The following is a 27,560-nucleotide window of genomic DNA, read 5'->3' as shown; positions in this document are numbered from 1 at the left end:
ATAACTTACAGGAAAAAAGAGAACAGCCTCAAGAAGTTGTGTTCCAGCCACATGGCACTTAGCTGCCAAACACATACTTCTGCTGGGGATTTTGCTGCAGGGATGCTCTCAATTACATGATGTGGCTATGGTTTAGCCACTTTTTGCCATCTCTCTTGTGTAAAGAAACCAGAACATAGGCCAGAATCAGGATCTCTACTGCAACACTGAGGAGAATATTACATTTGCCATCTTTCCAATGGTATTTTCTTAGAGGAAATTCTTTTCCTTTTCTCAGAGAACCAGATTTGGCCCTGTGGAACTACTCTCTGGTTCTACATATGAAGTAGTTTTGCATGTTCACACTTCTTCCTTCTCCTATATTAATATTAATGTATTTTGGACTCCCCAGATTTGTGGAAACATACTTGTCTCTGAATCTGATGTTTGAGGGCACATACAGACATTACACTTAGGCTGCTTTCAGTAAACATAGATCGATCTAAATCCATAACTGTACAGAAGTTTGGCACATAAAGACTGATCTAAAAATGGTGCAAGCAACCCAAAATAAACCCTGTGGGTGCAGACAGAAGTGCAGCTCCCCACAGTAACTGAGAATGCTTTTCATTAAGCATTCTGAGTTACAACGATCCCCCAAACCAAACAGAAGTTCACTGCTGGTTCCAGGGGAGAGGGAAATCTCCTATCAAAGCCCCTCCTTCCTGCCAGCCCCAGCTGTTTTCAGAAAAGGAGGAGGGAAAGGAAGATGGAGCTCATTTTAGCAGTTCCCCACCCTCCAGTGGTAGCTGAAAAAAACCCAGACTGAATTCCTTCCGCTCCCTTTCCCCACTCCCATTCTGAAAACTGACAGCCTGGCTAGCAGGCAGCACAAACACAAGTTACAGAAGATGCTCTGTTTTGACACATTTTCATTTGAACCTGCATGCAATGGGGGTTCAGATTTTCACCCAATTGGCCATTTTTTAAGTAGTCTGCAGCTGTGCACTTGTTTGGTCATGGCTATAGACCACTTTCTGTGGCCAGATCAGGCAAAAATTATCACTTCTGTCTGCGACCTGTGTGAAGTATACTCAACTGAGATAGATTCAGGTTAAATTGAGGTATTGAACCTGCATATTGTTCCTGAGACTAGACCTTGTACAGAAAAGTCAGATTGTCTTTACACAGAAGTATTCTGGCTTCCTTTAGATTTTCTGCGTAAACTAATCTATTATTACCATGATTTAAATAACCTCAGTAACAGCTGACAATAGTTGTCAACTTTAGATTGTAGAACAAATCTATCCTACTTATATCAGAAGTCTGAATAAATGACAAGGGCTCAATAAGAAATCATTCCTATGAGATTGGCTTGTAATAATCTGAAAGGGAGTGATTTTCCAGGTGAAATTACTTCTGTACCAATACACATTCTTCAGAGACAGTGGAATTACCCAGGAATGGATTTGGTTTGCTATGCAGAGGCCTGTATCTATAGGCCTCATCATAAGAAGAATCCAAGCCCTATGACAAATTGCATCCCTTAGGTTCATGCAATAACTTTCTGTTAGCTTAAGTGGGAGTCCCCTACCTGCCTCTAATAAGCAGAGTTTAATTTAGTTTGAAATTTGCTGTTCCAGCCTGAGTCTAATCTTGCTTATTATTTACAGTTGGTATTACTGTAGGGCCTAGATACTTCAATCAAGCAACTCCCTACAGTGCTATCACGGAAATGATCATATAGACAGAAAGACAAGATCTTTGCCCCAGACAGCTACTAGGCTATTGATCACAGCATAGTATTACTTCAGACCTTTCTCCAATTTTTTCAAAGTTCTCCAGTACCTAATAATCTGATTTTTGCCAGGCACAGAGGATCTTTGAAACAGTCCAGGAGGAGTGCTTCTCAGAAGCCTTGCTCAAGACAATGCTAAATGATCCCTCAATCTTTACTATGAAGAGTATCTGCTTCAGAAGGATTCTAGGGACTAGGCGATTGGCATCACAGTACAGTGCTTATAAAGCAGAGTGTGAAGAGAGTTCTTGTAACTTGGAGGAAAAGAGCTAGCATTATTTAACCTTTCCATCAGAGCTCTGAAATCCCAATCCTCACCAGTTTTATGTATTTTTGCATTTCAGTAACCAACACCTGTGCCAGGAAGTGAGTCTAGAAAGGGCACTTGAGGAGGTTTATGGTTCCAGATAGAAAACATCATCATTTCATATGGTTTTCTCTCGAGACAGGCTTGGAAGAGAAACGTGAATTTTTACATCTCCAACTAGGGAAAATTCAAATCAGTGCTCTGCTGCTCACTTCACTCAGACTGAGAAAGAAACCTGAAGGGCCTGCATTTTCACAAACTAAGAAGGAAGGGAGGGAGGAAGGAAGGGAAGACGTTTCCATAACCACTGCAATATGAACATAAAGCCATTTAATTCCACCACATAACCAAGCATATCAGATTATTTTGTCTTCATTGAGGCAAACTAAGATGGCAGTGAAGGAGCTGGTTCCAATTTAAAGTTTCTCCTTTCTTCTAACTAGTTTTATTCAGTGACCTTGTCTAAGTTTCAGACATCTGCTAGGCACATGTTTTCCTCAAGAACATTTGACCTACACATAGGCCAAATGTGAGTCTCACTGCAGTCAGCGGGCATCCTGACATCATCTTGAATAGGATCAAGATTTGGCTCTTACATAGCTTTTGTTGTATTACTATATGAAAATAATCAATCATTTTTATTGTACTGTATCCATCCTAGCACCATCAATTAAATTATTCAGATTTCTCTGAAACAGATAGGTAATTGTAGTCTGTTTTTATATAAATCTGTGTCTTGGATTAAACATTCATGCTGCATATACAGTGAACAGAGAACACAGACTATGTCCAACTCTAATGAAAGTTTAATCATGATGTGATAGTATGAGCTTACAGTAAACCCAGAGTGGTAATAACCAGAAAGTGAGCTATCTTCTATTCAGTGATGGGTTTAGGACACTTTATATAGCCATCTGTGCCATGACAGTTGAGTCCCTGAGAGACTAAGGAGCTTGGCCCGATTTTTAATGTTTGCATCTCTGTTTTGTGCAAAGTATAGATGGATAACAAGGTATCCACTGGTGAACACAGTTTACAACAAATGGGACTTGATGAGATATCCAACAAAATTTTAGACCTCAACAAATGGAGAGAAATTTTTAGTTTCCATGGGTAAGATTTTTTTTTTTTATCTGCTTGGATCGCATGTTTCTTAAGAAAAGCAAGACTCTTTTCTTAAAGATGTGTGTGTAGGGGGAGGAGGGTTATGTATATACATGTAATTTTTATTTCCGTCTCCTTGAGCGCTAAATTGAAAATGTATCAAATGTACTTTAAGTATAATTGCTTTATTTCAAACTGTTTTTCCTAGACAAAAAAGTTGTAATGGCTTAATTCTACCTTTAAAATTCTTCACCTTTTTTTTTAAATTCGCAGGTTGGAAACTAGTAATGGAATTTATCAGGTAATGCTCTCAAAAGGACTCCTTTTCAAAGTCAAATATATAAAAGGAAAAGGAAAACAAAATAAAACACATACTAAGTAACATTTTATATACCAAAGAGGGTAAAAAGTTAGTCAAAATGCTTATATAATAACTCTTTTTGTTTGCAATAAGGGTTTTTCTCCAGTAAGTTGCCTATAACTCAGATGATTTATTCGATAGATAAGAAAGAGATCCCCTGCTCTTTGGTAATCCAGGACAGCTAGAATGCAGTTCTCTTTTGCTAGGTTCAGCTGTCACTAGGTAACCTCCCTTGTGACTGCTTTCATTACACTGGCAAATTATGGACATCAGTCCAAACGTGCAGCAGGTAAAAAGACGAGTAGATTCAAAGTTAAGTTACATTGAACTACTGCAGGAGGAGCTAAAGAAAAGCCAAATAGTAAGTAGAAACTATTTGTTTTATTCCTCCCATCCCCATGCAAAATATAAGTGCTGGGAGAGTGTGACTTGCAAGTGCCTTTTTTAATGTTAGTTACCACAATGTGGTAAGTGGAAAATTTTTTATGTGGCTTTTAGAGAAGTAATTGTACTGTTACTACAAAAAAACACTATCTGAGCAGTTCCCATAATTGTGTCAGTCTGTGCCTTTGTACATACTGTTGTATTATTTCCAGCCTAGCGCTCTGGTATACTGATCGTTCGGGTTTTCACTTTTTAAATTATCTGGAGCTACATAACAGAGAAATATTATTCTTAAAACTTTTGCCACTTTGTAAGATAATTCTTACTTCATTGTGCCCAGTTTGTTACAAATAAAGTGAACAGGAAAAACAATGAATATTTAGGGGGTCCACGTATAGAAATTAGCTGGTTTCTAAGTGCTTTATTTGAAAGACTATACAAGAACTATTGATTGCTTTATATAGAAATACCAAGACAATCATAAATCTGACGATGACAATGAGGATGGAGTTGGAACATCTCAGTCTACAAATATCAAAAAGCAGGAACAGTTTCTATCCAGTATCCCTTACTCAATCCCCAAACCTCTTATTGTCTCTTCCAACCTGGGTGGACAGCCTGTCTCCTTAGAAATGGCAATGGTAAGCATTCTTGTCAATTAAGCATGAACTGTAATTTAATCTCACCAAAACAAAGAGATCTGGGAAGTTTATCCAGTGTTATATGAGGCTTGGAGTATTATTGGAGTCAAGGCTTCAGTTCTTTGCTGTTGATAAAAGGAGAATATAATGATGATTACTTATTTATGAGGCTTTTAAAGGCAATGGTTTTTGCACAACCTGCAAAACTGATATAATACAATGCTTATTAGATGATATGGCAAATAATAAAGGATAATGTTTCTCTAATACAGTATTTGGTGTTTAAGTTACCCAGCAGGTGGTCACAGAACAATGGTCATAAATTCAGCAGATTAGAATAATATTTCTCTTCTACCCAAAAGGGTAGTTTTTTAAGCCACTTCAATGTTTAGGAGCCTGATGCTATTCAGCACCCATCTGTAGTTTCCACTGTTTTCAATGGGATTAGTTCAGGTGGGAAGCTTGCAGAATTGGTCTATGTTGCCTAAAGGCTGTAAACATCAATCAAAAGAATCTCAGTCTTCTATCATTTTTAATGCCAAGGTAACATATAGATTGAGAGTTTAGTCATGGGCTAAAGGCATAGCTCTGGCAGAAGAACTACACTGGTGAACATACAGAAAAAGGGCCCAACCCTTCAAACTGTTTTGTATGCGAGTATCTTTACTTAAATGAATATTCCCACAGACTTAAAATGAATCCACCCACACTGGTTAAAAAAGCCCACGTTCATAAATCATTCTACTTCAGAGGCAAGTGGCTTAATCAAGCACTGCATGCAGAGCAAATCATGATATATGTTTTACAGAAATAGGGCTGGGCATATATTTTAAATGAATATTTACCAAAGAAAATGGCACTTCAGTTCTAGTAAGACAACTGATGAATGCAAAAAATGTTTAAACCAAATTAAGAAAGAAAAACACCAATAAAACCCCTTCAGAAATGCCTAAAAGAAGCAACATTTACAAAATAAATGATCTGGCTGCATCCACACAAGTAGGGGTGAGTGTATGCAGCAGCACAAATAGGAGTGGCACAATTGTGTGCCACTACTTTGTGCTGCAGTGCCCACCCCTGCTGGTGCAGTTTGCAGCGGGGCACATTGTCCATGGGGCTTGACAGCCCAGGGCTGCTTGCTCCCCCTTCTCAAGGCACACTGCATCCCAGCCAGTCAGGGAGGCAGCTGGCTAGGGCGCAGGGTGCCTCAGCATGGAGGCTCCACGTGCCTCAGTGTGGGGGCTCCGCAGTGGAACCCATGCACCGAGGAGGCATATGGAGACGTGGCACACCAAAGTGCCATGTGCCGGGACAGCTCGCATTTGCATGTGTCTATTTGCAAATACAGCTGCTACTAAGAGTGAGTTGCTCAGCCAACATCCTGTGATTCTCATTACCCCAGATAATTCCACAGAGCCAGCTAAACCCGCCTTATGGCCCCTTTGCATTTTTGTGCCCAGAATTTTGTCTCTAGATAAATCTAGATTCATCTCTGTCTCCCTTTAAAAGTATATAATCTATCCTAATCTGAATAATGTGCACACTGGAACTGTATTTTACTGTAATAGTTCCATGCAAAGGGAAATAAATCATTTGAACTGAAAGTTTTACTTTTCCTGGTTCTCAGTAAGACAACTTTACTCAACTTTTGTCAGTGCAAAGGAAGGTGCCTTAGAGGAATGCCTTAGAGTGAATACAAACATAGGGTACAGGCAGGGACTTGAATTCACCCACCCCACCCTTCAGCAGGGGCTGAAAAAACACCAGATGAATGCCCTCTGCTGCCTTTCCCCCCCGCCCCGATTCTGAAAACAGCTCGGAGGCTGGCAGGCAGGCAGACACAAGTTACCAAAGACACTATGTTTTGAAACATCTTCATCTGAACCCTCGTGCAATGAGGATTCAGATTTTTCCGCAATTGGCCATTTCTGAAGTAGTCTTCAGCTGTGCACTTTTGTTTGGTCACAGCTATAGACTACTTTCTGTGGCCAGATCAGGCACAAATTGTCACCTGTCTGCTCCAATAATATTCTCCCATTTTGAGGCCCCTTTACACTCTTTTAGTGGGGTAAATGGCCCATATTCTTAATGAGAATTAGGTCCAAATTCTGTTTGTATTCCTTGTATCTTAAGGGGCTCCGAAAGATGTTATTTGGAAATGCACTCCAGGTCTTCAGTTATGAATGGAAAAAATCATATTTCAAATTTCATGAGGCATATTCTGACCTGTCCTATGCTCTGGAGGTAGACAAGGTAAATATTTCTGTTTAATGCCTGGTGATATATCTTCAGCATCAAAGAGGGAACGGCTAGGATTTGCAAATTTTCTCTATATGATTCTGAGGCAATCCCAATTGAATATGGTGCTTGTTGACTGGTACCATTAAAAAATTAGGATAGATTTAGCAATGATGATGGGGGGTGCAAAATGATTTATGAGGAAAGATTACAAAAGTCAAATGGATATTTAATCAATATTAGAGGGAGGACAGCTCAGTCTCAAGGTATCTGAAGGGCATAAATACCAGGGAGAGTGATGGAAAGAAGGAGCTCTTTTTCATAAGAGAACTAAGAATAGCAGACAGAAATAAAACTTGAGAGATGTCTTCCTTTCCCCCCTTTTGTGACCTTAGGACAATACCTTTAATTTATTCTTCTCTGACTTCAGATGCTCTTTTCTTCCTCTAGGTAGTCATGCTACACACAGGGATCTAATCATTCAAGTCTCTCAAAGTGTCTTAAATGCTGCTTCATGTCACTGAAATGCTTTTGGCAAATCCAACTAGACCCACCTAGAAAGGTCTTTTATTGATGCATTCATTACTCAGTGGTACTTTGCAGCAAGCCCCTCATTAGAAACAATGCATTGCTCTGCTACCTCTGAAGCAGACAGGAATTACATTGTGATTCAGAGACTCCAGTCCCTCTGGTATGAGGATGGTAAGGAGGAGAAAGTAAACACAGTCATATACCTGAACCCATCCTAAATCTAGAACAGGACTATCACCTATATACTGATTCAGCAGTGCTTGCTGTTGTGTGGCAAATAACAGACCAAAGGGTCCACTGATACTCTAGCTCGTTTTGCCCTCTCTAAACTGCTACTTTCTGACCTTCAAGTGCTCTCTTTACATGAGGCTACCCTTATGCAGGTAGATGTCTAGGAAATAAGGGGACATGTTCCCAGCATGGGTACATGACTAGGGTCATAGCTGCATTCTTTCTTGAGTATTTTTAAGTCTATAAGGCCTTTTCCATTTATTCTAGGAGATATAAGCAACACAGAACAGCCAGACAGACCCAAGAGCAGTATCTGATAACAAGGTGGCTCAAACTCTGGTCAGAGTATTCAATAGGATTCAGGATGAAATCCAAGCTGCATAACTAGTTAGTTAGATATACTGGTTATGTATAACTGTCGGTTTGTTTTAACTTCCGAATTATTTCTCAGGGGGCAGCAAAAGCAATTCTGATGGCTGTACAGGTAAACATCATCAAATACTTCTTGTTCATAAGAAATAACAAGAAAAACATTCACCTCCAAAGGTAAGAAACCATCCTTTCCCAGAAGATTATATACCAATTACTAACATTTTTGGACTTGAAAGACCACTGTTGTTCTCTGTTATGTGGAGCCAGCCTTCTGCAAATACAAAACTTGAACCAGTATGGAAAGGCAGAATCTGGCCCACAGCCCATGGATTTATTTTCACAAAGTCTTTTGTTTTTACGGCAATAGTTGTTGCTTCTTTGTCCCATTTTGGCTTGTGATGACCAGCATGTGTTGATTTTACTTGGACAATTTCCCTGCCGCACAGCTGGCAATTGTACTATCAGCTGGAAAAGCTTCCCCTGATGCAAGCATGTTCTTTGTCATTGCCTGAAAGGAGAAAGCGGGGTTCAGTAGTAACTGCAAAAGAACACTGATGTAGTAGCACTAAAATTAATGAAAGCCCTAAAACACATTTCATATGCCCTCCCCTTTGCATGTGGGTACCTTCTTAATGATAGCTAATGAAGATGCTGACTTTGGTAAAGGTGCAGTCTAGTTGATTACATTGTAACACAACCACACTAACATCTTTAAGGGAAACTCTGCCTGTTTGTACTGGAACGCCCTTCCTGCTAAGTCTTCCCAGGGTTCTTCTTTTTTCTGTAGCATCTATCTTTGACAGTTCCAAAAATTGAGTAACCAGAAAGGACCAGATCTTCATCTGGTGTAAAGCTTGCATAAAACACCAGCCAAGGTTCTGAACCAGGTTCAGGGCCCTGATTCTCTCTTCACTTGCACTGATATAAATCAGAAGCAGCCCACTGAAATCAGTGGATTTATACTTATGTAATGGAGAGAAGATCCCAGCTATGTTTAAAGGTAATTTTGTATGACAGTCACAAAGTTGCTAAATACCACTCCAAATAACTGAACAGCTAAAGTAATGTGAGTAACAGAGTATATTAGCAAGAACATGGCTCTTGCTAAGAGCTCAGTCCTTTTGTTGGTAAGGCAATGGGATCAGGATTGCCTAATTCTTTGTAAGGTTTCCCATACCTGCCTTCTACCTCTGGCAGTGACAGAGCAGCCTCCAAGAAATTCACCAAGGACAAGTCATGCCTGACCAACCTGATTGCCTTCTATGACGAGGTGACTGGCTCTGCGGATGCAGGGAGACCAGTGGATGTGGTGTACCTTAATTTTAGCAAGGCTTTTGATGCGCTCTCCCACAACACTCTCATAGACAAGCTAAGGAAGCATAGGCTGGATGAATGGGCTGTAAGGTGGATAGAAAATTGGCTGAAGTATCAGGCTTAGAGACCAGGAATCAATGGCTGAATGTCCAGTTGGCAGCCGGTATCAAGTGGAGTGTCCCAGAGGTCAGTCCTGGGGCCAGTATTATTCAATGTTTTCATCAATGACCTGGAAGATGGCATGGAGTGCACCCTCAGCAAGTCTGCAGATGACACCAAGCTGGGAGGAGTAGTAGATATCCTAGAGGGTAGGGCTAGGATTCAGAGTGTCCTAGACAAATTGGAGGACTGGGCCAAAAGGAACCTCATGAGGTTCAACAAGGACAAGTGCAAAGTCCTGCACTTAGGATAGAACAGTCCCGTGCACCAATATAGGCTGGGGCTGACTGGCTGGGCAGCAGCTCTGCAGAAATGACCTGGGGGCTACAATGGACAATAAGCTGAATATGAGCCAGCAGTGTGCCCTTGTTGCCAAGAAAGCTAATGGCATACTGGGCTGCATTGGTAGATATGTTGACAGTAAGTCAAGGGAAGTAATTATCCTCCTCTATTCAGCACTGGTGAGGCCACATCTAGAGTATTGTGTTCAGTTTTGGACTCCCCACTACAAAAAGGACATGGACAAATTGGAGAGAGTCCAATGGAGGGCAACAAAAATGGTGAGGGGGCTGGGGGACATGACTCATGAGGAAAGACTGGGGGAACTGGGCTTATTAAGTCTGGAGATGAGGAGACTGAGAGGAGACTTAATAGCAGTCTTCCACTACCTGAAGTGGGGTTCAAAAGAGAATCGAGCTAGGCTATTCTCAGTGGTGGCAGATGACAGAATAAGGAGCAATAGTCTCAAGTTGCAGCAAGGGAAGTTTAGGTTAGATATTAGGAAGAATTTTCTCACTAAGAAGGTAGTAAAACACTGAAACAGCTTACCCAGAGAGGGGGTGGAAGCTCCATCCTTGCGGGGGTTTGAAAACCCGGCTAGACAAAGCTTTGGCTGTAATGACTGAGGTGGGGCTTGTCAAAAAATCCCAGCTTTGGCTGGGATGATAGAGGTGGGACTGTTCTACCCCCTTGCAGCGATGCCTACAGAAATATTTAATGCAATAATGTGGGATGGACTGGTAGCTACTGTGACACAGTCCTCTCCAGAAGCTCTTCTAGTATTCTCTTGGACCCTTTTAACTTTTGCAAATATCTCTGCTCCTAAGACAGCATTTACAGCATGGCACAGAAAAATAATGGTAGCATGAGTCCAAACAGAAGGCAATGAAGCATTGCAGAGGGGTTCAAAACCCAAAGCTATTGCTTTCATTCATTCTAGCCTCCTCCATATCCCTCTAAACCTTTGCCCATAGGAGGAGGATTTGCCCAAAATATTTCAATATTTCCTTAGCCTCTCCTCACAGGTTTTTCTGTTGTGGCATATTTTGGATCACAATTAAGGCTGAACTATACCACATGGTGCCCTGTGTGATATAGATCAGGTTATTGCCTGAAAACATCCTGGGATTGGTCTTGGCTGAAATACTAGGACCAAGGCAAACCAGATAACATAATCAGTATTACAGCCCTATTTAAGCCTGGGCTGTATTCTAATTCTGTAGAATGATTATAATATGGCCCCAGGGGCAGAGTCAGAAGGGGTGCAGTGGCACGGTCAGCCCCCAGCTCCTTTCAGATTCTATTTCAGGAGCAACAGCCAAAGACTAAGTCCTAGAAGCAGACAAGAAATTCCCTTTTTCCTTCCCCTCTGTGCTCAACTACACCTCCCCAAGTTCCCACCACTCCCCTCCCATTCCTCCCCTCCCCCATCTGCTACTACCATTGTCCCAGCTAATGTGGGGATGGGAGAAGTCCAGAATCCACTCCAGCCTGGCTATGCAGGGAGCTTGGTTCAGCTGGGGACAGCAGCAACAGTGGACAGCTTCCTCCTCCATGCTTAATCCCCCCAGGTTTCTCTGCCAGCAGGTTTCGCTGCTCTTCCTGTTGTGTGGTCTGCACAGCTGGTGGCAGGGGGTGCAGCTACCCCTGCAGCACCAGTCACTGCTCCTGCATCCCCCTTCACAACATCCTGGATCTATCCATGCATGTTTCTAATACAAATCACATCAGAACACAGTTGGGTCACTATCTTACAATAACAAGAAAACACTTTAACATCATGACAGTGGCCTTGTCAGCATTCAAATAAAAGTTCTGATGCATGAAATGATAGCCAGCAGGGTCTGTACTGTCTCCTGTAGCTTATTTGATGCAAAGCCTGGTATAGATCTGTCCGTGTTTAGACATCAGCACTGGCATCGTCACCACAGTGGTTGCTAGCCAGCGAGTACTGAGTCAGGCCTGTTCCCAAGTACAGACACCACCTTAGAATTTCCATGTGCTAGGTTCATCTGTGACTCACGTTTGCTTGTATCTTGCATTGCAGTTTGTATGAAATAAGCCAAAAGGACCAAGAAAAGGGTCTTGCAGCAGCTGTGGCAGATATTCTGTGGACAGCAGGGGAAAATCAGACAGCTACTATATGTCTTGTCACTACAGATACTTATTTTCCGTCAAGTAGAGACTACAAAGTAGATAACTTTACTGAAAGAGTGAGTAAGAAAATACCATTTAGAAACAAGATTTTCCAAAGAAGTGTTTGGTTTGATCTTTTTAAAGACAAGAAATATAAAATCCCATAAACCTGTGCCCTACCTATGATACATCACAAACTATAAGCACTTAAGATCCAAGTCACAACTAGAGCATTGAACAATATTTTTGTCTCTTCATAAAGGCTTTATGTGAATCCAGAGACTATAATCCTTTTTCACAAATTATTTTTTTCTTGCAAAAAGACGAACAAGTTAACTTTATAACTATATAACATTTATTTAGCTTTCCTATATATAATTTAATATCTTAGTTCAGGCAGTCAAATTAAATTCCTGTGTTATTCTTTTGGTTGTTTGAAAGAAATATAACATCAAGTTGAAAACTCTGGTTTTAGATATAATTAATGTCTCCTTTTCAGTGTTTTTTCTTCTGTTCCTTACAGCTCCAGCTGTTTGAGTTTTTTGAGAAAGAAGCAGCTCAGAAATTTATCTTTGATCACATACAATGCGTAAGTAAAGAATAATTTCTTTAGGTTGAGTTATTTTGTTGCTTCCAATTTATCCTGCTTCATTTATAAAAATGGATCTCCACAGTAGGCAAATAAAATCATCTTTAATGATATTTTCAGAATCTTAATGAAGAGTTCATTAATCATTTGTGATTTTCACAACAGGAAATTGAATAATGCATTACTTGGCTTAATCCAGTTCCCACTGACTCTGGTTGGGACAGGCTACTACTATTAAGCAGGTATTAAATAAGAACAACATTTTATGTTAACAAAAAGGTGCTTTGTAAAAATAAAAAATACTGGAAAGTCATGAGATATGTTTATCAAAATCTGCATACAGAAAAAACAAGAAACTATAATACAGGTTAGTCAGTAAAATTACAGAAATGGAAGATTAATGTTATCCCTTTTGACCTGATCCTAAAGAATGGAAAAGCTCCCTGTAACTTCAGCAACAGTCCATGCATTTGTCCCATTATTTTCATCTAAGTTTATTTTAAAAGATTCAATGGGAATATAACTAAAAAGAGGTACAGAAGAGGTATTTCAGCCAGTGGGTAACTACTAAAAGGCTTTCTTTGTTCTGTTTCAGTTCAAAGGTGAAGGAAGCCATGGAGTTATTTTATTTCTGTATAGTTTGCTCCTCTCTAGGACATTGGAAAGGTAAAACTCTACTGCTGTTTAGCAACATCTTATAAAATGGCCTATGCCCTTCTGACAATTAAAAGCATGGTCTTAAGAAAGGTTTAGGTAGGGAAAAAACTACCAAGAAAAGGACATTCTTCGGGCTATGTTCCAAAGAAAAAATATGGATTTGGTACAGATATTAAAGTAATCTTTGGTATCTCTAGGTTTCGGGTGGGGGGGTGGGGATGAGAGGAAAGAGAGATGTAATGAAAAGGAAAAAAATAAACTATTGTATCCGCAAGATGGGAAAAAAACCCTGGTTTTCAGAATAACAACTCTTACATTATAGTGGTAACAGTGATTGAAAGTCAGTCAGACTTAGACATCTAGGTCAGCAAGTGTTTGTCTACATACAAAATGCTGTAGTACTCTAATTGTTCCAGCATAGATAAATCATACAGCCCTGCTAGAGAGGACACAAGTATAGCACTGTAAAGGTATTTGTTACTGTTATACCTAACCCCACCAGAGGAAATATTCTATATGTGTCCTTAGTGAAAACTGTACTGGTGTAAAAGGTAACATGTGTAACCAAAATAGATTTACCTATACAAAGTCGGTATAAATAAATCTGTGTAATGCAGATCTTAGGTAAAAATATTCCCTATCAGAAATAGCAACTCGGTTCAGCTTCTGCAAACAACTAGTAGAACTGTTGATAACAATTGTTAGTAAGAGCTAGGGATAGACCAGACCCAAACCTCCTGATCCAAACATGCACAAACTTTGGGAAAGTTTGAATTTAAGCCTAAATTTGAATTTTGCATCTTAGATCATCTCTAGTAAAACCATTGCATTAGGATTCTATTGTAACAAAGGAAAGCAAGTAACCCTGAGGAAAAATACTACCATTTTCATTGTTCTTGCCACTCATTCAGATATGTAGAGATTGTCCTATCATTGACTTAACACTATGATAACATTTTTTGTTTGTTGCACAGGCTCCAAAAAGACCTAGACATCACAACATCTCATCTGTTACAATTCAGTCTTGGAAACTTCATCTGTAGACAGGTAAGATTAGGTGCTATTTTTTTCCTAAAGTGGTTTCTGTAAGACACCTGTGCTAGGATTAGCAAAGGTTCTTGATGGTTAAAAAGATACACCAAAAAGTAGATGGTCTCAAGTATAGTAAAAAGATATTTCTGAAGCTTTAGAATGGCATCTATTGACTATCATAACACTGTTATGCATTTTAAGTCAATTTCTACTATTATTAAAACTTTTTTGAATTTCAGGAAGAATCCACAGAGGATTCCCAAGTTACAAAAAATGTTATTGTTTATTTAAATTTTAAACACCTCTTCATGAGCTGGAGAGATCCTGAGTACCATCAGAATGGTATCATCACAAAAAATCCACTGTGCAGCAGAACAAACCAGCCAGTAGAAAGTACATGGTGGAGTAACCTATCCTGTCCTTATTCCACCCAAAAAGCCCATTGCCTCAACCAGTGCCACATGAAACAAATTATTCTTGTAATTTGTGGCTCATGCAACTAGCATAACTGAGCCTCATATAATTTGAATTTCTAATATCAGCCTGAAGGAACACTATTCCTTAAATCCTTTGGGGGCTGAGGTGAAGAAATAGTCATAACTTTTACAGTATCTTGCTAACAAGGCATTTGTAAGGTAATAAAGGATCATGGGCCAGATCATGGCTCAATGAAACCAGGCAAGTTTATATCAGCTGAATATTTCGCTTCTTGTTTGGTAAAAAAAGTAAAAACAGATTACAGTGTACTAAAGGCCATGTCCAGAACTGGAAATGAAGATTCAAAGCTATGGTTATGGTATTTACTTTCTCTGTGTCCTCTATTGCCTAGGGTGCTATGAAGCTATGTAAAGTAGCCAACTTCAGACATTTGCTAGGGTTTCTTCCTTAATTATTTTCTAGTCCTGCAAAACTGTGTTTTGGGGGGAGGGGAGGAGTAGAGTCAGGAAATTCATTCTAAAAACCTGCAAAAATCAGAAGGCTTCACCTGAAACCAGGCCTATCTCAGACTGACAATTTCATAGAAAGAGAGGCAGCCTGGGATTCTTGACAGAATGCAACACTGATTACATGGGATGCACTGCATCTTTATTTGTCCACCCCTAAGTGCTGTACCCAGAAAGCATGTGCCACTCGGCTTACTCTGTGTTTAAGACTAAATGATACCAAAAAAATCAGGGGAAAGTTATGAAATAGATTGCTTACACTACACTACAAAACAGTAAAAGAAATGTTCCAGTCTCAGGGGCTAAGTACAGATATGCAGAATGCCCAAGCTAAATTGATTCCATCTGTTCAGGTTAGTCTAATCTGTATAGATTGAACTGATTTCCAAGTGGCTAGACATTCACTTTTGATTCAGTAAATGCAGGCACATGCCTGCAGTGGCTGAGGCTAGAAGCCAAGGGGCACTAAAGCAACCCTTCCTTCCCTTCCACAGTGCTGAGCTGAGGTGGGGGTGAGGTGTAGCCAGGCCCCGCCAGGCCGCTATGATTAGGAAGGTGTTTAAACCCTGACCCTGGCCTGCACCATCCTCAGCCGGGGTGTGCCTGGAAGGGAAGAGGGAAGCAGCCCTTGCCAGGCTTTTCCCCCAGTCGCCATTCAAGGGGCGGGAGTGTTGCCAGATCCCAGCCCCCGACTAGCATTCTAAGATGGGAGGAGCTGCTTGTGTAGATTGCATGCATCTGTTGATGATACTGGATGAGCACTTCAATCTCCCTCTCCCTGCTTCTTCATACTGTCTGCAGCTATGGACAGGATGTGAGTGGCACCAAAGCCTCTCAGAAGTGCCTCTGCTGTCTTGTTCTTTGGGGTGTGCACAGCCACTTCCCAAAAAATTTATGTGACAGTGTGACAGTGTAGCCTTGTTTGTTCCCAGCAGATCTGACACTTTCTTATTACCCTATTAGCCAGTGCTTCATATTTTCCTAAATCTCAAACTGACAGCACTGACAGTCCCATTCATTGCAAACCTGGTCATTTCTCAAACCTCTCTCTGTCCCCTGTTGAACACTGATCGATTGGGGGACCAGAAAGCTGCACTCTAACTAGGCTCAGTAACTGGTGCATAGAAGCAATCACCAACATTAATCATTGCATAGTGAAACTTCATTTGATATATGGGTTTCAGGGTGGGAGATGCCTTTGAAGCAAACCAGAAGGGAGCTTATCAAAACACAAAGCTTATCAGCCCATCAAGCACTGCTTAGTGACTACAAAAGAAAACAAAAAGGTGTCTCATGGCTGGGGTCCATGCCAATGGGAGAGGGGAGTGGGGGAATCCCTGCTTGAGCAGTGAGCAGTTGCGGGGGGGGGGGGGGGGGGGGGGGGGGGGGGGGAGGCAGGGGAAAGCCTGGCAGATGCTGCTGTACCACTGCCAGGCAGACCCCGGCTGTAGTCCCCCACCCTCCTTCTCAGCCCGCCGAAACAATGATAGTGCTCCAGCTAGGGAGGAGAGAAGTGCGGCAGCCCTGCTCTCTGGAGCAGACAGCTCAGCCCAACCCAGCCCAGGGCTGAAAAGCATGCTGGGATGCTGGGGGACTCTGATTTAACTTAAACCAGAAAGGGGTCTGGGACAGAAGTTCCATAAATTGGTTTGACCTCAATCAGTAAAGTCTGATACTATATTCAACCATTTTGAAACTGGTTTATGTGCATTGACTTTTGTTCTGTTACAGGTTTAAACCAGTTTCTGATCACTTAAACCGGTTTATGTGTAACTTCTGTCTCTAGCCTAAGTGACAAGCAGAAGTCCAGTGCCAGGAGTTTAGAATATATATTCAGAATGGTTTTTCCTCTCTGAGGATACTTGCAAAACAGGTAGAAACCAAGAACAATTTAAAGTGCTGTCCTAAATAACAAACCCATCTGGGTGATCTGCAGTAAGCTAAAGTCTAAGTTTAACTTTGCAGCCCTGCCACTATTTTCACTGACTTATCTCATGAACCCAACCTACCTCTCAGATACAGCCAATGCTTTGCTTTGTTGTGACTACTGATTATACAGTTTTGGACCCTTCTGTAGAGCCAAGTCTGGTCTGGCAGAATGAATGTTGGGTTTGGAGATAAAACCTCCAAGTTCTATTCCTAGCCATGCCATTGTGATCCTGTGCCACCCTGCCCCTTTTCCCCATCTGTATAATAGAGTCAATGACACCTTTGACACAGGAAACTAACATCTTATGTAATGGCCTGTCTAGTTATTAGTATTGATTACCAGCATGAGAGATGCCTGAAAACACCTAAGATGGATATTTGAAAAAAGAAATAATCTTTAAAGCCCAAAGGATTTATTCCACTCAGAGTAAAGAGAAGCCATAGGAAAACTGATGAGTCCTAGAGATCTGATTCTGCCCTGTTGCCTGAAAGTGTAACCCTGGGCCATTTCCCCCTCTAGGCAATTCTCAACATCATTTTAACAGGCCAAGCAAGTCCACATGTGTTTAATGGGTTCCAGAAATGTAACAGTGAAGGTGGAGTACAAAAACTATTGCATGGAGTCCTGACCCGCAGCGACGTGGGCTATTTACACTGGAGCAAGGAGGAAGTAGAGCATTACAGAATACCCCAGGTGAGAGCTTAAGCAAGTCACTGAGCTGCAACAATGCTGCTACACTCTGGTGCCTTTGCTTTAGACTATTTGCTTTAGCCCACAAAGCATAGCATCTCTCTTCACCCAGTTTCACTGCACTGGGGAAAAACTGACCTAACTCAAGTGATCTAACTCAAAATCCTAGTGAAGAAGAGGCATTTGTACTTTTCATGGGATTTAATGGGTGGAATTAAATTAGCCTGCAGGCGAATCTGGTCTTTTACTTGACCTTCTACATCAGGGTTGTACAACTTCCAAGTGGCTGGAGGCTGCAGACTCTCCCCTCCCCACAGCCACACACTGTGCAGGCCCCACATCTTCTAGGCCACATGCCACGCCATGCAAACTCCACCCCCTGGCTCACACAGCATGGACCCAGGAAGAACTGTATGACCCTTGATGTGCCCCACAGCAGTGCTGTAGCAAGGGGGGCGAGCAGGGCAACTGCCTCAAGCACCAAAGCGAATGGGAACCAGCAAGCGCTGTCCAGTCAGGGCGGGGTGTGGGATGAAGCTGCGAGCTGCTCGTTTAGGGGGGGCACCCAGGGATGGAGGGAGGGTGACTCCTGCCGCTGCATGCACTCCTGGACAAGAATGGGACGGACATGTGCCTCCTGGATCAGTGTGCGGGGCAAGGGCTGGCTGCCACTGGTTTTGCCCTGGGTGCCAAACTTCCTTGCCACAGTACTGCCCCAGCACACATACGTGCTATACCACACAGGCCTGCTGCATGCACAGACATGACATGATATGATGCAACACACAGCTCCACCCTCCTGTTGCACCACTCTGACACGGACACCACTCAGTATCCCTAGGTCCCCTGAGCCATCCAGCTATTGGCTCCCTCCCCCAGATGTGGGGCGGGCAGCAAAAGCTGGAGGAGGAAGGGGGAGCCAGAGGACTCCAGTGGCAGCTGCAAGGGAGTGAACGAGGAAGCAGCACACAGACCAGGAGCCTGGGGGCTGCAGTTTATCCCCTCAGGGATCACATGCAGCCTGCCTTAAGAAGATTCCTTGTCTGTCAGCAGATTGATGTGGCAATCATGCCATGTCATGGGAGCAGGAAAGGGTGCTACATGGTGAGGGAGGGAGCTTGAAAGTGATGAAATTACAGGGCAGCTATCTCAATTCTGTAGTGGCTTGGGCCTAAAACGTGCTAAATGTGACACTGCTGAGCCTTTTATATATTTCCTGAGATATTAATAGTTATCATTTGCCTGAAAGATTCATCAATGTCTCAAACATCAATATTTCCTGAGATATTAATAGTCATCATTTGCCTGAAAGATTCATCAATGTCTCAAATGTCAATGCTCAGAAACTGCTACTTTCATCTTCTGTTTTTTGCCTACCCCATTGGGAATTTAAAACAGCATGATCTACCCTGCATGGGCCCAAAAAGTATTTTAGTCTCTTGAGACTATTTTAAGGGGTCAGATTACAAAGTCTCCTTAAATTAGATCCCTTCATTTCAGTACTGAAATGTTTTCATGGACCCTATTAAGACAAAATTAGTCTAAACATGTCCCACTGGGATTGAATTTGCTTATCCAGAGAAGGCACAAAACATCTTGTTCTGCCTTATTTTTTTACTTGTGTTACTACTATTGCTGTGGTCTTGATGCTGAAGTGTATCAACAACACATTGATTGTTTGAAACTTGATGAACGGCCTTGCCCTTCTTACAAGACGCTATTGTCCAATTTAGCTTTATCAGCTTACTTGTAGTATTTTCTAGATAGAGAAGATGCATTTTCTTCTCCACAAGCAAGAGACAATGCAGTTTTAAATACAGAACTTAAACTTCCTTTTGGGCATTAAGAATGATTTATACCAGCAAATACTACAGTTAAACATGTAAGTCTTTTCTTAAACCAAATAAACCACCACTGCATGGGTATATACTATCTACTAGGCTATAAATTGTTTAGAGGGTTTTTTTTCTTCAGTACTTAATTTTGCCTAACAGAGCTTTTGCTCTCAAGGTGAGAGCTCTATATTGGTCCTGTCTCTCACTCTGTATGTCTGTAAATTTAGCTTTACACACCAGGTTAGATGTTAACGGCCGCTGGATTCAGGCTGTGTCTACCAAGCATTGACCTGAGACTGCCAAGCATATATTATATGACTTCAGAGTCAGGACAAAGGAGCAGCTATAAAAAACAAGTTCAAAGACCACATGCAGAGAAATGAAAGTCTTGTTAGAGGAGTCTATCAGTGACTCTTATAGTAGTTTGTCAAACCAGAAAGAAAAGGAGCCTTAATCAGCACTGATGTAAGTAGCTAAACTCCAGTGAAGCCAAAGGACTTACATCCTGATCTTACATCAGGGCTGAATTTAGCCTGTTGACTTTAAAAATAGAGAAAACTCATCTTGAACTGCCATGTGTACCATTAGAAAGCAGCCTTGCAGTTTAAGTCATGTTCTGAGATCCTGATTTCTACTTATTCTTGTGTATATTCCAAGCAATGAGTAGTGTAATATCAGCATAAAATCTAAGTGAGTGAGTAAAATTAGACAAAAGGACCCAACAGTTTGGAGGCATTTACCAGCGTAACTGAGATCAGAATCTGGCTCATGGGTACAAGGTTTCACTATTATGAGGTGGTATTATGAAGCTGGTTCTAGAGGATAATGCAATCCCCAAGCTACTTGGAAACTTTCCAAACTAAAGGGTCACATTACCATCACCCCTGTTAGTGGGGAAAAATAGATTCTACAGACAGAAAAGACTTTCCTTGTGGCAATATCCAGCACTTTAACAATTACTGAATCCATCATCCCCTCTATGGTCACATGACAGTATTTCCCTTGTTCGTTTTTCAGACTTAGATACTCGTAGAAAAATGCAGAAGTTCAGCAGTAATTACACAAACAGCTTTCAAGGAAAGTAGGACTACTGCAGAATGTGATCTGGAATATGTTGAACTGACTACTGTTTCACTCATTCATTATCTCACTCTTAGATCATTAGGAATTAATTTATGTCAATGTTACTTGTAAAAGCAGATGTCCATAACTGACTGCAGCATCCAACATATAAAAGTATTACCAGACTTAGGATCTGTCATGTTTGTTACTATTACTATCGGTATATCTCTCTTGCTGTCTCTGAATGGATAAGATTCTCAGATAGTAAAAATCAGTAGATCTCTATGGACATTCCATTGATATGAAAGGATTTTATCAGAGCTGGACCTGAAGTTTTGCCATTCATTCTCCACAGGGTCAAATGACACCTTGACTTATTTACTCATGTACTGATTAAAAGGTGACTGTAAAGATACCATAAAAGAAATGGACAGTAATACCCCCTAGCAACAGTACTCAGAGCAGTAAAAGTAATTTTCCTTTAAAGCAACAAAGATGTTAAGTGCCTATTATTAATGAGAACACATTTTAACTACCCTTTTCCCCCAGGTTGGAAGCATGCTGAAGACTCCTAAATTACCCATCTGGCTATGCAACATCAATGGAACATACAGTGTTCTTTTCAGCACAAACAGGCTGCTCTTGTCTGACTGGAAAATGGAACACATCTTTGATCTTTACTTTTATAATGGGCAGCCTTCACAGAAAAAAACCATCCATCTAACAATAGGTAGGCACTTAAGCTTACCAAAAAAGGGCATTTAATGTGTCATGCTGTCAGTGTATAATGTTAATTTGTTCACATAGTTTAAGGAAGCTGCACTAAACAACAGTGCACAAGAGGACCCAGATCAAAAGATGATCTCTTGACCACCTTTTAAATCTACCCATGAGCCTTGAGGACCCAGTTCTATGAAGCTTCCTCTCCATCCACAGGACTCTCAGCATCATGAATCATGATCAGGACCACATTATTAATATGAGGATTATGGTAGTGCTTAAAGATCCCAACCAAGTACAGGGCAAGACTGTAGTAACTCCATAGTTAGAGACAGCCGTTCACTACAGTGCTTAGTCTCAGTAGACAATTTACCAGTGACACAGATGGCACACTGATGTTCTGTACCATGGCCCAAATCATCCCCCATTTGAAGCAGAGAAGGGGAGAAGAGAGCCAGGTTCCTTCCAGTGATGGCTAGGTCGGGGAGTGCCCGTGGGGTAAGCAGTGCCTCCTGGTGGTGTCTCTCACGGAACAGGCAAGAGAACTACAAGGCTCCAAAGCATCCTCTGCCATGAGGCATTCATTTATTCAATAGTGGAGGAGACCTCCAGGACTTCAGAGGAAGAAATGCCAGATGTATCGCTAGAGAAGAGAAAGGACATGAACACCCAAGAGGGTAGAAGCTGGAGTCTTGTGACTTCTGGCAGCAAGCAGAGATCTTCACCTCCACCTGCAGTGGTTTGTCTGGGGAACAGATATGCAGCCCTAGCAACAGAGAGGGAGCAGCATGTTCCAATGGTGGAGGAAGACAAGCCAGGCCTCACCAAGGTGGGAAGGACTGAGACGACCGCCACCAAGAAGCAACAGGTGGTGCTGGTTTGAGACTCCTTTCTGCAGGGGATGGAGGGAGCCAAGGGAAGTGTTGTCTCAGGAGGTCTGCTACTTGCCCAGAGCCTGGATCTGAGATATCACAGAGGGGCAACCAAGGCTCATCCGACCCTCTGACTACTACCCGATGCTGCTCATCCATGTGGGCACCAATGAGACTGCCAGGGGAGACCTTGAATATATCAATAGTGACTACAGGGCTCTGGGTGCAAGGATGAGGGGATCTGGGGCTCATCGATCCTTCTGGTCAAGGGAAAGGGCCTGGGCAGGAACAGGTGCATCCTGCAGATCAACACCTGGCTGCACGGGTAGTGTTGCCAGCAGAGCTTTGGCTTCTTTGACCACGGGATGTTCTTCCAAGAAGAAGGTTGCTGGAAAGAGACGGGATCCACTTAACAAAGAGAGGGAAGAGCATCTTCGCAAGCAGGCTTACTAACCTAGTGAGGAGGGCTTTAAGTTAGGTTTGCCAGGGGATGGAGACCAAAACCCTGAGGTAAGTGGGGAAACAGAAGACCTGGAGAAAGCAAGCAGAAGGGGGCAACAGGGGAGGTGCTCTCATACTTCCTGAGAAATCAGGTCAATTACCTCGGGCAATGTGGAGGCAATTGGTTACCTCAGGTGTCTGTACAGAAATGCACAGAGCCTGGGAAACAAACAGGAAGAACTGGAAGTTCTTGCACAGTCACATAACTATGATGTGATTGGAATAAGAGAGACTTGGTGGGATAGCTCGCATGACTGGAGCACTGTCATTGGGTACAAACTGTTCAGGAAGGACAGGCAGGGGAGAAGAGGAGGAGGAGTTGCACTTTATGTAAAAGAGCCATACGATTGCTCAGAGCTCCAGTATGAAACTGGAGATAGGCGTGTTGAGAGTCTCTGCATTGAGGTCAGAGGAGAGAGCAGCAAGTGTGATGTCATAGTTGGGGTCTGCAATAGACCACCAGGCCAGGTGGTGGTTGAGGCTTTTTTCAAACAGCTAGTGGAAGCTTCCTAATCATAGGCCCTGTTTCTCATGGGGGACTTCAATAACCCCAACATCTGCTGGGAGGGCAATACAGCAGTGCACAAGTGATCTAGGAAGTTTTTGGAAAGTATTGGGGACAACTTCCTGGTGCAAGTGCTGGAGTGGCCAACTAGGGGCCGTGGTCTTCTTGACCTGCTGCTCACAAACAGGGAAGAATTGGTGGGGAATGTACTAGTGAATGGCAACTTGGGCAGCTGTGGCCATGAGATGAATGAGTTCAGGATCCTGCGGAAAGGAAGGACAGAGAGCAACAAAGTAAGGACCCTGGACTTCAGAAAAGCAGACTTTGACCCAGGGAACTCATGAGCAGGATCCCCTGGGAAGCCAGACTGAGGCGGAGAGAGGTCCAGGACTGCTGGCTGTACGTTAAAAGAAGCCTTACTGAGAATGCAGGAACAAACCATCCCGATGCACAGGAAGACTAGCAAGGATAGCAGAAGACCAGCTTGGCTTAGCAAGGAACTCTTTAGTAAACTAAATCACAAAAAGGAAGCTTACAAGAAGTGGAAACATGGACAAATGACTAGGGACAAATATAAGAGCATTGCCTGGGCATGCAGGGATGAAGTCAGGAAGGCCAAAGTGCAACTGGAGTTGCAGCTAGCAAGGGATGTGAAAGGGAACAGGAAGGGGTTCTACAAACATGTCAGTAGCAAGAGGAGAATCAGGGAAAGTGTGGGTCCCTTACTAAATGGGGGAGGCAAACTTGCGACAGAAGATGCAGAAAAGGCTGCAGTGCTCAATGCCTCATTCTTCACAGGCAAGGTCGCCTCCCAAACTACTGCACCAGGCAGCACAGTTTGTGAAGGAGGTGAGCAGCCCTCAGTGCTGAAAGAATAGGTTAGGGACTACTTAGCAAATCTGGATGTGTACAAATCCATAGGGCTGGATGGGATGCCCCTGGACATGGTACTCCAGATGTGACCTCACCAGTGCTAAATAGAGGGGAATAATCACTTCCCTTGACCTACTGGCAACACATCTACCAATACATCTCAGTATGCCATTAGCCTTCTTGGCAACAAGGGCACACTGCTGGCTCATATTCAGCTTATTGTCCACTGTAAGCCCCAGGCCCTTTTCTGAAGAGCTGCTGCCCAGCCAGTCAGCCCCCAGCCTGTACTGGTGCATGGGATTGTTCCCTCCTAAGTGCAGGACTTTGCACTTATCCTTGTTGAACCTCATGAGATTCCTTTTGGCCCAGTCCTCCAATTTGTCGAGGTCACTCTGAATCTGCCCTATCCTCCAGCATATCTACTACTCCCACCAGCTTGGTGTCATCTGCAGACTTTGAGTGTGCACTCCATGCCATCTTCCAGGTTGCTGATGAAGACATTGAACAAAACCAGCCCTGGGACCGACCCCTCGGGGCACTCCACTTGATACCGGCTGCCAACTAGACATTGAGCCATTGATTACTAGGGCTGTGTGAAGCTTCGGTCGCTAATTCAATTCAGAGGAGATTCGGCCTGATTCGGCAGCCAAATCTCCAAATCTGAATTGAATCAGGAGACCCATTAATCTCTCTGAATCGAATTGGAAGCCTCAGAATTGATTTGGAGAGATTGGACGATTTATCCATAGACACAGTTTTATATGTTTTTTCTACGTATCTCAAGGTACTAGATGTGGCTTGTGAACACTGTGATGGCAGGGCGGATGGAGCATCCCACAGGAGAACGGGGGAGGGGGTTGGGTCCCCTGCATGCTTGGTGGTGGTCCCTGAAGTGGACCAGAAGTACTTCCGGTCCACTTCCGGGTCCACCATGGAGCACGCAGGGGACTCCCCTCTCCCCCTCCCGGCTTGACAACTGGTGCTTCCTGGGTCTGGGGTGACGCTCCCGTGCTCTCTTGAGACACTCCATCTGCCCCACCATCTCAGCATTCATGAGCCAACCTCAAGGTATGTAGAAAAAACATATAAAGCTGTGTCTCTGACTGAATTGCCAATTCTCCAAATCAGAATTGAATCTTCAGATTCAGATTCAGCCGAATCAAATTGAGACAGTGATCCGAATCAGCAAATCAAATCACTATCCCCCAAATTGGGCTGAATCCAAATTGAATACTGCCCATTTCGCACACCCCGATTGATTAATACTCTCTAAGCCTGTTTTCTATTCACCTTACAGTCCATTCATCCAGCCCATACTTCCTTAGCTTGCCTGTGAGAATATTGTGAGACCATAACAAAAGCCTTGCTAAAATCAAGGTACACCACATTCACTGGTCTCCCTGCATCTGCAGAGCCAGTCACCTCATCCTAGACGGCAATCAGGTTGGGCAGGCATGACTTGCCACTGGTGAATCCATGCTGACTGTTCCTAATCACCATTTTCTCCACCAAGTGCTTAGAAATGGATTCCTAGAGGATCTGCTCCATGATTTTTCCCTCCACAGAAAGGATGTGGTAAAATTGAAGAGAGTCCAGCAGAGGGCGACAAAAATAGTGAAGGGGCTGGGGCACATGACTGATGACTGAGGAAAGACTGAGGGAACTGAGTTTACTTAGTTTAGAGAAAAGGAGACTGAGGGGGGACTTAAAAGCAGCCTTCAAGTACCTCAAGGGGGGTTCAAAAAGAAAATGGAGTCTGTTCTCAGTGGTGGCAGATGACAAAAGTCTCAAGTTGCAGCAAGGGAAGTTTAGGTTAAATATTAGGAAGAATTTTCTCACTAGGAGGGTAGTAAAACCCAGCTAGACAAATCTTTGGGTGGATTGATTTAGTTGGGTATGGTCCTTCTTTGAACAGAGGGTTGAAGTAGATGACCTCCTGAGGTCCGTTCCAACCCTAATTTTCTGTGATTCTATGATTCCCAAGCTGTGACTGCCCTTGTAGTTGAGTGGCCCCTGATAATATGACTCTAAGTTCTTGCTCTTCCTGTGTCGCACCAAGTTGTAAACTCACCTGCCTCTGCACTGCCATCCTATGCCCCTTCACTGCCACTAGGATGAGTTATGAACGGTCCCATTTCATAAGCTTTCTACCCCATTCTTTGCTATCTGTTTTATCCTAGGCTTCAAACTCCAATTCATTTACATGAACACCTTTCCTAGGAGCTAGTGATATGATAATCCGTGGGAAAGCAATGCTTCACTCTGACCCAGCTCACCAAATTTATACTCAAGTAAAAACAACTGAAGGGAAGGGCTTGTCCTGCATGTTTATGATCAATGGGAAGGGTTGAGAGTTCAAGGCTCTTGACCCAGCAGGTATTAACTCCAGAAAGTGTGCCACTGCTACTACTGAGAAACAAGGTCAGATTCTTAGGAAGTAAGGTCCTTGTTCATTATTGCACCAACAGTTACAGCAATGCTGTGTATAGTCGTCCATAATGCTCACACACTTGAACCTCACTTTAACCCCCAAAACTGTACATTTAAACCATGGCTACTGAACCAATAATGTGAAACCGCATAATATGGTGAGACAATATTTCCATTTCCATTTCTGCATTTCTCTAGCAGCTACAGACTTGTACAGCATGTAGGACAGCAGGATATGACTCACACAGTTGCATTAGGTTATTAGTATGGAATAGTAGGAGTAGTGAGTACTGCTGTAGCAATTAGATTCATTGTATTTTAAGCTGAATTTAAGGTGCTTCCCTTCCAGACACTCATTCTCACCACTGGGAAGAGAATCACTGTGAAGAGGAAAGTGATCCAGAGAAAAGATTTCCTTCTGTGGAAATGGCAATCAGAACTAAATGGGCAGGGGCAGCCATCAACTGGAACGGGACAGCCCCATTCTTCTGAAGACAGAGATGGCAAGCACATGGCATCCTCCATCCAGTGGGCAGATCCATAAAGCATGGAAGTCTACTGGGAAAGAGAACACGTTTGTTACCAATGAGAGAATCTTTGCCATCATGGCAGGACTTGTCACTTGAACTGGCACTTTGCTACATTTGCTTATAGATGACCATTAGGGCTGTGCGAAGCTTCAGTCCCCAATTCGATTTGATGGAGATTCGACCCGATTCAGTGATTGAATCTCCGAATCTGAATCAGAGGACCCTTCAGTCTTCCCAAATTGAATCAAAACCCTCCAAAAGATTCAGAGATTCGGATATAAACACAGCTTTAAATGTTTTTTCTACATACCTCAAGGTACCAGGCAGCTCGTGAGTGCTGCAATGCTGGGGTGCGTGGAGTGTCCCACAGAAGCACGGGGGGCTCCCCAGCGCACTGAGCAGCAAACCTGGAAGTGGACCAGAAGCATTTCCAGTCCCCTTCCAGGTCTGCTGGGGAATGCTCGGGGGGGGAGGGGCGGCCGTGCCCCTTCGGCTTGGCGACTGGTGCCTCCTGGGTCTGGGGGGTGGAGGGGGTACCTGGGGTTCCTCCATGGCC

At 42.9% G+C, this 27,560-nt stretch overlaps 1 protein-coding gene across 1 annotated transcript; it reads left to right on the top strand.

The window, feature by feature from the left end:
- The first annotated feature begins 3,084 nt into the window (after positions 1-3,084).
- Positions 3,085-27,254, top strand: MINDY4B (MINDY family member 4B). Its single transcript, XM_059731862.1, has 12 exons — positions 3,085-3,197; positions 3,462-3,489; positions 4,398-4,574; positions 6,708-6,827; positions 8,026-8,120; positions 11,746-11,911; positions 12,358-12,423; positions 13,019-13,089; positions 14,055-14,127; positions 17,506-17,679; positions 21,123-21,303; positions 26,824-27,254. The coding sequence occupies exons 1-12, from the start codon at positions 3,085-3,087 to the stop codon at positions 26,964-26,966; spliced, it is 1,407 nt and encodes a 468-aa protein (XP_059587845.1). The 3' UTR covers positions 26,967-27,254.
- Positions 27,255-27,560: the final 306 nt, after the last annotated feature.

Source organism: Alligator mississippiensis, chromosome 7 (assembly GCF_030867095.1).
Source record: "Alligator mississippiensis isolate rAllMis1 chromosome 7, rAllMis1, whole genome shotgun sequence".
Classification (NCBI taxonomy): Eukaryota; Metazoa; Chordata; order Crocodylia; family Alligatoridae; genus Alligator; species Alligator mississippiensis.
This window is presented reverse-complemented; position numbering and strand designations above follow the sequence as displayed.

Bases quoted from the DNA above. Each gene is read 5' to 3' on its own strand.
- MINDY4B (XM_059731862.1), top strand. From the start codon at position 3,085: ATGGATAACAAGGTATCCACTGGTGAACACAGTTTACAACAAATGGGA. The intron at 4,575-6,707 runs GTAAGCATTCTT...TTGTATCTTAAG, and splicing joins TCTCCTTAGAAATGGCAATG to GGGCTCCGAAAGATGTTATT. The intron at 6,828-8,025 runs GTAAATATTTCT...ATTATTTCTCAG, and splicing joins ATGCTCTGGAGGTAGACAAG to GGGGCAGCAAAAGCAATTCT.